We start from the raw sequence: 15,876 nt of genomic DNA on the forward strand, positions 1-15,876 counted from the left end.
GTGTCTTTGTACAAGATTTAATCTGAAGGCACCTGTCCAACATAAATAATAAAAGAGCGTGTCTAAAAATACCAGCTAAAGGAATTAGGTGTGTACTGGAAATACAGTCTTCTGAATAACCAGTTCAGCTTTTACTAAGAAGCAACCAGAGGGAAAAGTTTTTCAAAAGTGAAATCTTTGAATTGTAGGTAATTTTTTCTTCCTGTGGTGATTTGGATCTGATTGAGCACCAGACAAGCTTGGTGTCTTCAGAAGACGGAACAAGGGAACAAGAGAATATGGACGATTCAAACAGTGAACAACAGTTCAGAGTCTTTAGGGACTTCGATTTCCTAGATGTTGAACTGGAAGATGGGGAGGTACAGTATATTCTCTCTGAAATGGCTTTGCTTAAACTCTATCTCTGGCTAAAAAACAGTTTAACACTTCTTATCACTAAGTAATTCACTCTTTATAACATAAAAATATAACTATATGATTGTAGATTTGATTTTGAATTAACTTATTTATAATATTCACAGTGTTATGACAGTAGCAGAATATTGGCAAGCTTCCACATCCTTCCTCTCTGAACTCACTTTAATACATGCTGTAAAATTACTACTGAAAGGCAAAGCTGTAATTGTAATGACAACACAAATATCAGGAGTCTGTAACTTTAAGGTGAAAGGAAAAGCTTTGAAACACAAATTGTTGAAGATCCCAAATTGTTAACAAAATATATCTGCAGCTTTCAAGAAATTACATTATAAAACAAAAAGTTTAAAATCAGTTTTTTCATCAGTAATCTGCCAAAACTTGAATTCAAGTCATTAGGGTTCTGTTACTCCTGCAACAGTTGATGAAATCACTAACATTTAGGACTTGTCTACACTAGCACATATGCCAGCAAAACTTTTGTCACACAGGGGTGTGAAAAAACACCCCCTGGAGTGACATAAGTATTGCTGGCATAAGCGCTAATGTAGACAAGGCCTTAAGCACTTAAAAGGATGCAGCTTCTGCTTTGCTTTAGGTGTCAAGCGATTTCATCACTCTTGCAGGAGCAAAACAGAACCCTGAGGCTTGAGATCAGGACTTGGCAGGTAAAGCCTGTCAGTTCACCTTTAATTACACATGTTGCAAGGGAACTTCAATCAAATATACATCATACAGATCAGGTTGTTCTTTTCTTCATTTTGTTTTAGTTTTTTTAAACCTGTTTACCCTTGAGCAAGCCTGTTCCAAAATTCACCCCCAGTATTGTACATGTCAAACAATGTTGCTACCATTTAAAAATTAAGTTGCTACCATTTAAACATTCAGAAACTATTGGTCAACTATATCCAGATATTTAAAATATTTTAAAATATATTGAAATATTTAAAATCTTTAGCCAGCCTAACAGTTCAGCTGGAAGCACATCTTGTCACCACAGTGAAGACCTAGATTCAGCATTAATTCTCAGAGGTGTCACACTTTGCTTCAAGAATAATATGTGGGCAGCAGAGCTCATAAGCACCTTTGCTGGCAGATTTCAAGCAGTATTACAAGAAACAGTTCTCTCTGTCCATTGTGAATTCAAGTGCCTTAATGCCTGTGTGATTTTATTTTCAATCAAGAGATAGAAGAGAGAATGAAGGGATGGAATAGAAGCAGCTTTAGCATGGGTTCATGAGCACATTTGCACTCACAGAAATCATGAAACCAAGAGTGCAAAAACAGGGAAACATACACTTCTCCTGGCCTGGTACGTAGGGGAGGCCCAAGGGTGGTTGGAGAATGAACCCACCCTTTACAGTGGTATTTCCTCTCCCACAGGGCTGGGCCTGTCTCCCCGCTTTGGGTGTTGCGACCTGATGCACAGGGTCACAGCACCACTCAGGAGCGGCCAGGCCAAACCTAAATGGCACTGAACCGCCACATAACCCCCTACCACGCCAGTTTAATGTGATTGGCAGTCTCTGCTCAAAAGTGGCCCTTAACTGCCACCAAAGGTGGTGGCATGCAACAGTTGAGTGTGTTGGCAGTGTAGTATGAGGAAGCTTTCACAACACCTGCATATAATATGGCTTCTTAAACCAATTCTATTAACCCTCAGTCCCATAAACACAAAATACACTTACAGATTTTTAAAATAAAAATTCCAGGCCCCCAGCCAATTCTGCCATTATCTCCATTGCTGTCCATGTAGAAGATATCTTTTCCAATAGCATTTTATATCTCAGTTCTTGAAATTATATGGTCACTCTTCCTACAAGCCTTTATTCACCATTACTGTTGTCATTCATGACAGACATTTTCCTACAGAACCATTTTCTCTAAAATGCAGTTATTTCAATTTCAGAACTTATTAGGTAGAATGATAGGGGAAAGAGGCAACCTGTATGATATGGCACTTCCTTCTTTGACCTCTTGGAGGAAAGCACCAAATGTCTCACAAATAAGCATAACTCTTTCTTGAACTATCTGAAATGAAGCCCTAGCATTGTTAGTCAAGGGTTTGACAATCCAGCCATGCTGATCTCTGGAAGAGACTGACATTAATTTAGTTCCCATTGTGTGGGAAAGCAAAATCTTCTGGTAGGTGCAATTGTGGCTAAACTGAATAGCTTGCAGGATAACTTTTAAATTAGTTCTACTTTTTATTAGTTTATTAACAAGATAAATTTTAGTCAGTGGTTGTTCCAATAGAGTTCAGAAACTGTAAAAGATAATGATAAAAGACAAAATATTTATGTCAAATAAGTAAAAAAACCACTTGCAGCAGTCATTACAACACTTCTTTTAAAATGCATTCAAAATATTACAATGCAATGATAATTGTATTTGATTGATTATCAGATGATAACTAGTGTGAGAACCATGAAAGCAGGATTCTACCCACAGATTGAGATTTGAGAATTGCTTCTTCCTTCCCTTCAGCAGTTAAAATCAGATGCAGAAAAAGAGTTTCAGTATTCAGCCAGAGAGCAAAGATTAGAAATAAAGACAAGCCAGCAAACCAATTAGCAATTTGTTACTATTGCTATTAGTAGCTCTACTAATAAAGTAGTGTTTACAGGCCCAGAACCAGGTTGATGCCCCATTGTGCTAGCTGCTGTAAAGTCCTTGCCCCAAAGAGTTCATAGTTTTAGGCCTTTTCTACACCAGCACTTATGCTGGCAAAACTTTCGTTGCTTGGGGGTGTGAAAAAACACACCCTTGAACGACATAAATTTTGCCAGCATGAGCACTTATGTAGCCGCATTATGTCAACAGGAGAGAGCTCTCCCGCCAACATAATAAAACCAGCTAAACGAGTGGTGGTAGCTATGTCAGCAGGAGAGTGTCTCCTGCTGACATAGCGCTGTCCACATAAGTGCTTATGCTGGCAAAACTTGTGTCACTCGGGATGTGTTTTTTCACACCCCTGAGCAACCAAAGTTTTGCCATCATAAGTGCTAGTGTAGACAAGGCCTTAGTCAATATACAGTTACAAGTGTTGGGGAGATGGATGTCACAGAAACTCAGCAGATTATGCATGGTTAAATTTTGGCAAACATTTTGCAGTTCATTATAATAATAATAAAAACAATTTTCAACTCTCAAAAAGAGATTAGTCCATATTAGTGAGTAAAGACCATATCCCTGAAACCACATGGGCAGCTTCCATTGAACCAGTTACCATACTAAACATAGCAATTATGAAGTCAGATACAAAAGGAGGGAAAAATTTAATCGGATATCAAGTTCATCCTAGAAAGGATTCTACTGTGGATTTTCATGTGTTTTGACCATTCCAATATTGAACTACTAATCACAAAGCTTGTTCCTAAACTTTAAAAAAAAAATCAGTCTCATGGTACTTGTGGATCAAGCATCCAACATTTCAATTTTTGCATAAAGTAAAACTAAAAATACTGATGTAAAAAAAAACCTTCACTATGTGATAAACTGTTCCACATCTGAAACTAGCATACCAAGATTTAAGCAAGCCTGGAGTTATTACTTTAAACTCCTGAAAAGAGGAAAGTATAATGGGCAAATGTACTTATTTTTAACTGTAGCAATATTATTAGGCAACCCAATAATACATTTCCTGTGATTGAATCCTCACATCATTATGCTATTTAGTTTTGACAAATACAGACATAGGGCCAAATTCAGACCTTACATAAGAGGTCAGAACTATAGTGACTTCACTGGAACTGTATCCACTAATACCAGGTCTAAATTTGGTGTTCATAAACATGAATAAAACAGTGTTGGAAAGCTCAGACTAGCACAAATGGAGACAGCTATTTTGGAAAGATTGTATTATGAACAGGTCACTGTTAGGTGCATTATCCACAGATCATAAGATATGATTGTTTGATACTTAATAAAGAATTAAAAACCAGTAACATAGTATTTATTTTATTTTATTTTATTTTTATTGTTTACTTAAAGGTAGTTTTACAGAGCTAAAATGTTTCTGATAGCATTATTTATTACTGTAGGGGCAAATGTTTAAGTATATGGTGTTTTTAAGACAGTAATTTTAAATAGATTTTTATTTGTTTTTCTATCTATTATATCTGCTATCCAGGAACTTCAGGTAAGAAGTTTGAATCAGATGTGCAAGTAGATGTTATGCATTGTTGCAAATTTGTATTATAGAATAACATCCTAGATTTTTTTCTCTTTCAGTGTGTGTGTGTGTATGTATATAAATGGTGTTTCACATGCTGCTTTGCCCTAAAAATATTTTTAGAACTCTAGAAAAATTGAGTTTAAAGTGATTCAACTATTTGGGGCTGAACTTCAAATATGTGGGCTTTGCATTATCAAAGGATAAGTGGTTTTAAAAATGGATGATTCTAGGTGAAATTCCCTCATTTCTAATTTGAGTTGCAAAGTTGGACTCTTTTTTTCTTTTTCCTTTTTCAGTAACTTTTTACACAAGTAGTGCATAGACACTAAAAAAACAGGAAATATGTTGAATTAATCTGTCACATTTATATTGGTAAAATGTACCAAAGTTTGTTACATTTGTACCATTAAATTTCTGATAACTGACTCCCAATTTCGAGTTGAAGTTAATAGGTATGTTGGTTCTTCTTAGCATGCTGCAAAAACTGGTACATGTGACCTCTTTATAGAAAAACTTTCAATAGTCCACGGTTCCACATAGTTTTGATGACTAGATATGGCTCTGATCCTGAAAACATATATGTGCTTAAATTTACCCACAGGAATAGTTCCATTGAAGTCAATGGAACTAATGTGAGTAAAGTTAAGGATATGCATAAGGATATACAGGATTGAGGCCTGAGTTTTAAACCTTTAACTTATTGTAGAAAATTTAAATGAGACTGAAAGCTAGTAAGAGATTGTAGAAAATATTGTTTGGAGAGGGAGAGAACCCACCCCTCATTCATCCTATAGCGGCGGTTTCTGTCCCGGGGGATTGGGCTGGTTCCGCACTCTGGGTGTTGTGACCTAATGCACAGGACCGCAGCACCTCTCTGGTTTGGCCTGGCTGCACCCTTGTCATGATGGAGGAGTAGCCAGGCCAAATTTGAATGAATGGCGCGGCATCCCCATGTGCCAGACCATGATGTCCAGAGCAAGCGCCAGGTCGAGCCACCGCTGCAAAATGAGTACAACACAGGCTTGCTCTCCAACCCATTCTGCCTCCTAAGGTCTTCCCTCTACACCAAGTCCACAACCCACCTAGAACCTTCTCCACCATTTGGGAAACTCTGCTGTAAAACACACAAGCATATACTGTTACTCTTAAATTACTAAGACATGTCTAATCTACATGGGCAACATTGTGTCTTTATGCACTGCTATTTGCATGCAAAGTTAATGCAATCATGTTTTGCCAGTACTGCAAGGTAAACTCTTGTCTGAAACAAGCTTAGCACAATTCCTACTGGCTTGATTGGGGACATACTTTGGTCCGCCTAGTAGACCTGCTTTTTTATTTATTTATTCCTAACCACAGATGTTCCAGTTTCAGTCTTTGTTGTGGTAGTGTTTAGGATGGACACAATGTTCAACTCTCCCCCAGCAAATGATGCTAAGTGATAGAATACACTATAGTATCTGGCCATTGTTTAGGAGACACAATGATCATAAGTGCCTGATTTCACATGAAATTATCTGTGTTTGTAACAAATAGCTTTATGGAGAGTAGATGATAGTCTCTACCTGCTGCAAAAGAGAAGTTAATATCCACTCAAGGACATCTTTCTGCCTTGTTAACAGTGATAACAAAATTGCTTTTGTGGTGCAAAAATAGTAATATTGCTACACATTCCAGTCTGTCATTGAATTCAGTATGAATCTCTATGTATCACTGGAAAGATCAGGCCCCAGATATTTTTTGATGGGTATCTCACATCTCCTGCAATCCTTCTCTCTTGAATCCACTCTTCATTTTTAATCTCTTCAGTTTCATAATTTCTTTTCTTTTCTTTTCTTTGTCCTACTTTCTTTCCCCCTGTTTTTCCCGATTACATTTACTGTATATTGCCCTTTTTATCTCTCGTCCATTTTGTTTTCTTTTCTTCTTTTCTTCTTTGAGAGATTCCAAAGAGGAGCAACAGTGAAAATAAATTAGTGCCTTGTTTCTGTGGCACCAGCTGCAAAATAAAACTGCTGGATATTTCAGTGGCAGTTGGCATGGTAAAGACCAGGACATGACATTAGTCTATTTCTTGTTAACTGATACCTTGTTACGGAAGAGCAACTGATGCAGTTGTTCTGTAGCCTTCATGTTGGGAAAAGAACTTATTTGTTAACACAAATAAATAGTTTGAAACTATAAATTATTCTTTACAATTCAAAAAGACAAGTTTCCTTAAATGTTGGAAATAATTTCTGTTCTTTTCCAACGATCACCCTACTATGTGATGCCTCTTCCAGAATATGAAAGACACAATATTCTGCTAACTAAGTATGGCTTCATAATGGATTATTTGTCATTCTGCTTTTGATTGTCATGTATCCTTTAAGTCTACCAAATGTTTGAGTGGACTGGGCTAGACTAGCATATATTTCTGAATGGTATTTTCTCTTTCTTACATCATTTTATATCTTCGCTCCATCTTTGTTCATGAGAGGTTAGCTTACTACTTTTATCTGGAGCTTTTTCTCTGAATATCTATGTGCCAAAGTCTCTTTGCACTAAAAGGCAGTGATTCAAAATGCTTATATATCCTTGCACAAATTCAGTGACTTATTTTAAAACAAGTTTATACTTAATTCACTGCTTCTTATACCCTTTGGCCTTAGTTTAGCAAGGTATTAAGCAAATATCGAACTTTAAGTAAGTGAGAAGCCATGTGAAAATCAATGGGATTGCTCATATACTCAAAGTTAGGTACATGCTGAACTGAGCCTTTTTCCCTATGAAAGTTTATTGTATTACTCAGGGGTATATTCTGCATGGGTGTCAGATGCTATTAAAGTATAATATGCTTCATGTGTAATATGTAATTTTTCTTCATGTTTATGATTTTAAGACAGATTTTTTGCCTAATTTAAAAAACAATTAATTATTTCATATTTAAAGGATCATTGTCAGCTTGAAGCTGATTCATTTTTAAAAATTCTAGTTTCTTGTAGAGCACAGTTTTTAAAAGTAGGTCCTGTACTTAATTTTTCCCTTTTAATCCTTTTACATAAAAGCTTTTTTCTCATGTTGATGTTTTTACAAGGGTCTTTTTAGCAAGAGGTAAAATTATTTCGACCCCAACCCTGCAATTGGATCCAAATTTGAAGATACCTGGACTTGTGCAGAGCCCCTTTGACCTCAGTGGGCTTACTCACATGAGTAAAATTATGCAAATGTTTAAATATCTGCAGGATCTGGCCTTAATTTGCCCAGGGAAAGGAGTTAGTGAAACTGACTATACACAGAGTGCTGTCAAACACACAAAGTAAACAAATGGGAAAAAATAGTGTGAAAATTTTTTTTCACTAAATGTATTCATTTATAACAATCTTATGTGGTGTTTGCCACAATTGTCCTGATCCTTCAAATACTTAACCATTGTGCTTTAACTCATGTTTGTATAAGTGTGTGTAGAATCAAAACCTAAAGTACGTAGAAAATATTCAGATACAAATTTAATTTTTAAGTTGACTTTTAAAAAGTGAAATTTTGGTCCATACTAGTCATCCTACTTCTGGGGGAAATAATTTCCAGTTTATAAAGAAAAATCAATTTTAAGCTTAGAATAAAAGTTTAAAAACTGCTGCTTTAGCCATTGCACTGTGCATGCTAAATTAGAGCTGCATTCAAATCTGCCTTAACTCTGCATTTCATTATTGTGGTAATGTATGTAGTACAGATAATCTAAAATATTTAACATGTGGTTTGCTATTGAAATATTACTATGAAATGTAATGTGATCTTAATGTTTTACAATAACATTATGAGAAAAAAATCTTTTTGAGTTTCTTTAAGTTTTGTAATTAGTTGGTCACATTGACATTGAGATATGCATATATGCTTATGGAATTATAAAAGCAAATTTTAAGGCAGTAAAAGCATGAAAAACACTTAGTATTAAAAATAATGAATATTCATTTAACTTTTATTTCCATCTTTATTGCTCTTATTTCCAGATGGAATCTTAGAAAGTGTCAGTGGTTTCAGGTTACTTTATTGCTTAACAGAATTGTGTTCAGATAAGATCTGTACTATACTTTTATATCAAAAACAGTCTTCTGCTAGATTAGAACAAAGTATTAGTAATTTTGAAAGTAATTTTATATAATGGTATAGAAAGCAAGCTAAGCCTGTGTCTGATTTCAGGGTGAGAGTATGGACAATTTCAACTGGGGAGTGCGCAGACGTTCTCTAGATAGTCTGGACAAGTGTGATATGCAGCTTCTGGAAGAGAGCCAGCTTTCAGGAAGCACACCCAGCTTAAATAAAATGAACCATGAGGACTCTGATGAGTCATCAGAGGAGGAGGACCTAACAACAAGCCAAATCTTGGAACACTCAGACCTAGTAAGTAGTTAATTTACAGTTTGTTAAGAATAGATGGATGGGTTTTTTTTTAATAAACTGGTCTTTTAGTTCCCTATTGCCTAAATGCAAAATCAGGGATGCCAGATCTCATGTAACTGAGTGCTTTCTAACTGCTTGCTTTTCCCTTAGCTGAAAATGGAAAAAAATGTTGATGAAAGTACTAAACACAGGAAGTGTCAGATCTGAGAAGTAGCACTTTATTCAGCAAGATATTATATGCCAGATTTGCTTAAACGGCCAATGTTAAATCCTTCAGATGTAGAATATTTATAAAATGCAGCAGGCATCCATTTTTTAAAAGTTCACCTTTGGGATGTTTAAATATAAAAAAAATTGAACCCTCTTTAAAAGGTTATAAAAGGAATAAGTGTACAAGCTGAAACAAGCTAATAAACAACCTTGGGAAGGTAGCATTAGCACAGTGTTTGCACTGCATGTATATACTAAATGTCAAAAACTTTATTAATGTGGAAATAAAGTTGCCTGGTGAAGCTCAAGGCTTTCCAGAACATCAAGTACAGCAAAACTCAAACTTTTGGAAAACCAGGAAATTCAGAGCTAAGGTAAATGCAACACAGCCTTAACTTTGCCTCCCCCTGCACCTGCAGCTGGCAATAGTCACTGGGAATTATTTGCATGCAATTCCATCTGCATTTGCTTGTTAAATGTACCTGTATGGTGGAGGAGTAAATTGGGTACCTTGGAAGAGCTGTGACTGTGATATGAGGAGATCTAGGTCTGAGTCCCCTCATGTGTTATCAAAGGAAAGAGGTGCACGTGTATCTTGAGGTCCCAGTCTGCATCATTTCAGTACAGAATTGTGTAGGTTGTGTCAGCACCAGATCACTGGGTTCTTCTTGCCATGGGTAATGTCAGTAGTGAGGCAGGATCTGAGAATAGTCTGTGGATGATAGGTAGGGGAAAGTAAAGGTTGAGGTGGTATCCTGTGTGCAAGTGTGAAGGGTTTGTAAAAGGGCATGAAGTTGTTACATTGTACAACTGTGCGTCTGTGCATTACAGTGAAAAGGCAGGATGGGAATGTGTGTGTTATGGATGTACTGGGCATCGCTCAGAGAGGGAAGAGTTAAGGTAGTGTTGGTGTTTACCTGAACTCTGTATTTCCTGGTTTTCAAAAGTATGAGTTTTGCTGAAGTCAATGTTCTGGAAGAGCACAAACTGTCACCAGCGGTCTTAACTCTGGTTATGTCTACATTTAGATGGTACAGTAGCACAGCTACAACACTGCAGCTGTGTCATTTTGGAACTTCAGTGTAGACACTTATTACTGCAACTGGAGAGGTTTGTCACTGCTGGGTTGTGGGCTGCCAGACCTAGTGGTCAGAGCCAGAGTCCACATACATGAGACGAGTCAGCTGGATCAGGATACAAGAGATCAGACAGAGACAAACTTGAGATCAGACCCATGAGTCAGGAATCAGAGGCAGGCCAGGAAGTCAGAGGCAGGAAATAAAATGGAGATCAGAACAATGAATCACATGCTAGGAATCAAGCCAGGTCAGGATGCCAGGAAATCAAGCCAGGGGAACAGGTGCAAGAAGCACAAGGCACACAATCCATGGCAGGGTAGATCCCAGTTGTTCAGACAGCTTCCTGTTCCTGTTGCTGCCTTAAATAGGGCTAGTGGGCTAATCAGCTGCTCTGGGACTCCACCAATAGAACCTCAGGTGTGGAGCCTCAAATCGGGGCTGCACTTCATGGGTCCTAGGTAAGCAGTTGTCAGCCAGCTGCAGGTGGAAGGTTGAAGTGTGACTGCACCCCTGAACCCGGGTTCAAGACCTGTGGGTCATAACAGGGTTCTTCCACTGCTATAGTTAGGCTATGTATACACTAGCGAGTCTACAGTGGCATAGCTGTACCAATGCAGCTGCACCGCTGTAAGATTGCTCATGTAGCTGCTCTGTGCTGACGGGAGGAAGTTCTCCCATTGACATAATAAAACCACCTCAACGAGGGGCAGTAGCTATGTCGGCGGAAGACGCATACTGCCACTTATGCTGGTGAAATTTACAGTGCTCAGGGGGGTGTTTTTTCACACCCCTGAGCAACAAAAGTTTTGCCAGCATAAGTGGTAGTGTAGACATGGCCTTAATCAATCTCCCCAAGAGGCAGTAGCTAGATCAATGGAAGAACTCTTCAAGCAACCTAATGTGTCTACACCAGGGGTTAGGTGAGCTTAACTACGTTGCTCTGAGAGACCTAGCTATGCTGATGTATGTTTTCAGTGTAGACCAGCCCTCTGTGTTAACAGTTTTTTGCCATTTAATTTCCTAGTTTTTTTAAACAGAAAAAGAAATGTTTGTTGGTAGAAGTTAGTGATCATTTAGACAGTTGTGGTTCTCATGTAGGTTTGCAGCTGAAATGCTACTGTAGCTAGGTAACAATCAAAAGTTCTAGCTTTTATATAGAACTTTTCATCAGTATATCTGAAAGAATTTTACATCATTGTCCCCGTTTTACAGATGGGAAACTGAGGCACAGAGAGATGAAGTGACTTGCCCAAGGTCAACCAACAGGCCAGTGGCACAGCTAGGAATAGTCCCAACCCAGCGGTCTCTCCATTAGGCCATACGGTTGCTATGTGACTCCTCTGTGCTCCTCCCTGCACCCGTATATTTTGTTATAGTGGAGTGGGGATAATGGTCATGCTTTGTAATGTTTGCAGTGTGTAGGTGCTAATAGGACTGGTGAGCGAAATCTCATCCATAGTCCGTCTCCCAAAACCTTGACAGTTTTATTATATAGACTCATAGACATTAAAATCAGAAGGGACCATTATGATCATCTAGTCTGATCTCCTGCACATTGCAGGCCACAGAACCTCACCCACCCACTCCTGTAATAGACCCTAACCTATGACTGAGTGATTGAAGTCCTCAAATCATGCTTTAAAGACTTCAAGGTACAAATTTACTGTAACTTTAAGTGTGTGAGAGAAGATGTGTCTCTCCAGCCTTGTCTACACTATCACTTATGCCAGCAAAACTTTTGTGCCTCAGCGGTGTGAAAAAACACACCTCTGGGTGTCATAAATCTTGCCGGCATAAGCACTTGTGTGGATAGCGCTATGTTGATGGGAGATGCTCTCCCTCTAACATAGCTACTGCCTCTTGTTTAGGTGGTTTTATTATGTCAGCAGGAGAGCTCTCTCCTGTCGACATAATGCGGCTACACAAGCTCTTATGCTGGGTGTATTTTTTTCACACCCCTGAGCAACAAAAGTGTTGCCAGCATAAGTGTCAGTGTAGACAAGGCCTCCTTCTCCATCCCCTGCCCCACCATTCTCTCCAACGTGTAGTGTCTCTGCCCACATTCCCAGGTCCCATCTCATTAAGCCAATTTCCTCTGCTACTCCTCATATTCTCCAACTCTTCCTGTCTTTTCATCTACTTTTCGCCCCTCCCTCTTACCTGAGCCCCCCAACTTTTCTCCCCTGCTACCAATTCCCATTTATACCCCATCCCTTGCCCAAACCTCTCTGCACTATTCCCACCTACTCTGACACCCCTACTCACCCCGCCCCTCCCTTTCAGACTTCAAAGTTGGAGGCTAAGAGAGGTGTTAAGTGGCCCATTCATCTCAATGAAATGTTCTCATCTAAAAGAGAATATCCCCTGGATAGGAATACTGCCTGAAACAATAGCTCTGAGACATGTGAACAGCTCCACTCATGTCTGTGAACGTTCCCTTGCCACTCCTCTTCTCTCCCTCCCCATCGGAGCTGTTCTTGTGTCCAAGCAGTCAGCATAGGAGTTCTCAGGGCCTGACCCCAGCCTCAGCAGTGTATCCCTACGGCATCCTCTGACTCCAAGCATGGCTTTTCTCAGCTCCCTACCAAAAGTGGCAGGGCTTCCGCAGATCACATCTTACAAGGGGGCTGGGAGTGGGGCTCAGATTCCATCAGTAAGGCAAGCCGCCTGTGAACCTGGCTCCCATTAAGGTGATATGGAGGGGAGGGGGCAGATGCCTATAGATGGGCAGGTGTCCCCCAGAACCTGGCATAAACACAGGGGGCAGGGAGTGGGGTGAGACACCCCCAGAGAGGGAAGCCCTCCCCTATATCCCAGCTCACATGAAGAGGGCAGGGAAAGGGCTCAGAACCCCATGGAGGGGCAGTGGGCCCCCAGAGCCTGGTGCACACACAGGGAGGCAAGCAATAGGGCTTAAACACGCCCAGGAGGCAGGAACCCCCAGATCCCAGCTCACATGGGAAGGATGAGAGGCTCAGTCATCCCTGATCCTGGCACATGCACAGAAGGACAGAATGTGAGGCTGACAGGCACCCCGATCCCTATTCTCCCCCAACCCTTATGCCACTCAATCCCAGTGTGTTCCTCCCCCTCACCTGAGCCCCCAACCTCTTTCTTCCCCTTTACTACCCATCCCCATTTATCCTCCTCCCCTCAATGCAGCCCTAAATCCCTCTGACTCCTATTCCCCTCACTCCTTTACCCCATGAAAAGCAAGCATTCACATATCTAATTTTTATGAAACTTTGAATACATATGAATATGAATACAAAATATGAATTAAAGTCCCCTCAAATTAAAAAGAGAAACCTGACAGAAACAGCACCAGCTATGCTTTTCCAAATTTCTGCACAACATGGGACTTGATCTGACACAGGCTGGCTGGTTGGCTGAGATTCCAAGAGCTATTGTTTATCCACATGAGCTGCTCAGCTAGTCTGGACCTTTAAAGGCTAACAATCCTGTTAAATCCTTTTTTCCCCTCCTGTTCAGTGTAATTTTTTTAGCATATCAGTGTGTAAGGCTTGCAACACTCTACATGGGAGAAGCAAAGTCTTTTTGAAATAACTTTTTAATTTGATTTCACCCAAAGGGCTGGTGGGTGCTATGCACTCTGTTGGGATAACCCTCAAGTGTTCGACACATTGGTGTGATGATCTGACCCTTGGTTTGATCTCTGTCTGTGAGCAAAAAAAAGGTTGCCAGAATCTCTCAACTTTAAGAAAAGTTGTTTTTTTCCAGGAGCTGTATCTTCTGAACCCTTTGGTCAAATGGCCCCAAATTTGGTCCACTAACAGAACTCCATGAGGCATGCTCCCCCATGCTCCCATGAGGCATACCAAATTTCAGTGCATTTTGGGTAACTGTCGATTTTAGAGCACTTAGAGTCAAGCTTTAACTAGAAACCTGATCTTAACCTGAACTGTACCAGGGCTATCACCCTGCTATAATAAAAAGGGCATGTGATAGAAGAGCTTCACAGATCGTTTTTTTTTGTTTGTTTGTTTGTTTGTTTGTTTGTTTGTATTCTTTTTAATAGATCATGACTCTTTCTCCCTCTGAGGATGCAGTTCACATGGACTCTCTTTCCACGTCATGTGATACAATCTCAGCCGACCCTCATCATTTTAATACAAGAGCATCTAGTTTTGAAGTGTCTTTGCCTGACATGAGTAATCACCACGTGGCTGAGAGTTCTAAGGTGAAGGAGTTTAGACAACTTTCTGATTATATTTCCCTTTAAATGAACGTTAAAAAAAAATTGTTTATTTTTTAAAATTTCATGAGGGGTTTGAATGCTGGGGAAGGACATTTTCTCTTTCTCTCATTGTGTAGTTTGTATATTTTATCTAGATATAGATATATTTTTTCACACACGCTTGTATGACCCATAAGCTTCTTTTTTAACATTTGTCTCTTTCTATTTTGTCTTTTTAAATTAAATATTTTGCATACAGTATGAATGCCACTAACTAATGGCAAGATAAATATGCGTCTCTGAAGTTGCAATGCTTGGGAAATATTCCTAATGTTCTTCATACTGATATTTATAGGATAATATGCTAATTGGGGTGTGGGTGTATGCATGTATTTGTGAGATTTTTTTGTATGTGGGAACCTATTGTGCAGTTGTGTGCACTGGATTCAATTCTCGCCTTTTGGCATACTGTCAGAACATTTTGCAGTATTATGTTAGATTTGCAAAACACTGTTCCATACAGCTGTCTGAAGTGAACCAATCCTGCGGCCACAATTCTGTCATGAAAGGTTGGTAAAAGATTATCAGCATGTGGGGGATTTTTTTTTCTTTCTTTTTGGTAATACTTCCATTACAATATATCATCTGAACCTTACTCTTCCCTCACTCCCACAATACAAAAGAAAAGAAAAGAAAAAACAGGTGATACACATAATTTCAGATTACTCTAATATTTTTGTTGTATCATTATGACACAATAGGGCTATCAGTCAGGCTGTTGTGGCTGAGTTGGGTACATTCTATGTAACAGGAAAATAAGAGAATGAGGCAAGGAAAGAAAATAAATAGAAAAATGTGTTATTGAGTGGGCAGGGGTTGATAACATTTTGTTTCAAGTAACTCTGGTCAAAAAGATTCTGTGGCAGACTACAACTACTGCCTGTTTGATGACAATGTTTTAGACTCCTTTTAATAGTTATTGATCTGTAAATTAAAGTCATAGACCACTATTCATGAATGTTATATGCTATATATATATATATATATATATATATATATGCCTGATTTTAAAAAAAAACGATACCATAAAAATTCATGTAATGTCCCTGTCCTGCTACTCACATGTTTGGTACAAAATTTAATACATGAAATCTGCAAAGGAGTAGAGAATGAAAACACACGGTGAACTGTTTGTAAAACTGATACACAGATTTGATTAGTCCCACAACAACCTTAACATTTATTAAATGCATAACCCAGGTTAGTGGGGACCTTTCCAGAGAGAAAGTGGGTGAGGTAATATCTTTTATTGGACCAATTTCCATTGGTGAGAGAGACAAGCTTTTGAGACACATGGAGCTCTTCCTTACCCACCTTGTCTCTCTAATATCCTGGGACCGACATGGCTATAACTG

The 15,876-nt window shown here is 39.0% G+C and overlaps 1 protein-coding gene across 8 annotated transcripts in view; it reads left to right on the forward strand.

Moving 5' to 3' along the window:
- The window catches only part of FRY (FRY microtubule binding protein), a 364,004-nt gene that overhangs the window by 315,348 nt on the left and 32,780 nt on the right, over positions 1-15,876 (forward strand). For 7 of the 8 annotated variants that reach the window (XM_067562954.1, XM_067562948.1, XM_067562949.1 and 4 more), the window contains 3 exons: positions 189-359; positions 8,774-8,974; positions 14,303-14,464. In XM_067562954.1, coding sequence (XP_067419055.1) covers positions 189-359; positions 8,774-8,974; positions 14,303-14,464 — 534 coding nt within the window. The remainder of the gene's footprint in view (positions 1-188; positions 360-8,773; positions 8,975-14,302; positions 14,465-15,876) is intronic. The other variant, XM_067562950.1, reaches the window with a different exon arrangement.

This window comes from Emydura macquarii, unplaced genomic scaffold (genome assembly GCF_026122565.2).
Source record: "Emydura macquarii macquarii isolate MOO-44397 ecotype Brisbane River unplaced genomic scaffold, CSIRO-AGI_Emac_v2 contig_2473, whole genome shotgun sequence".
Classification (NCBI taxonomy): Eukaryota; Metazoa; Chordata; order Testudines; family Chelidae; genus Emydura; species Emydura macquarii.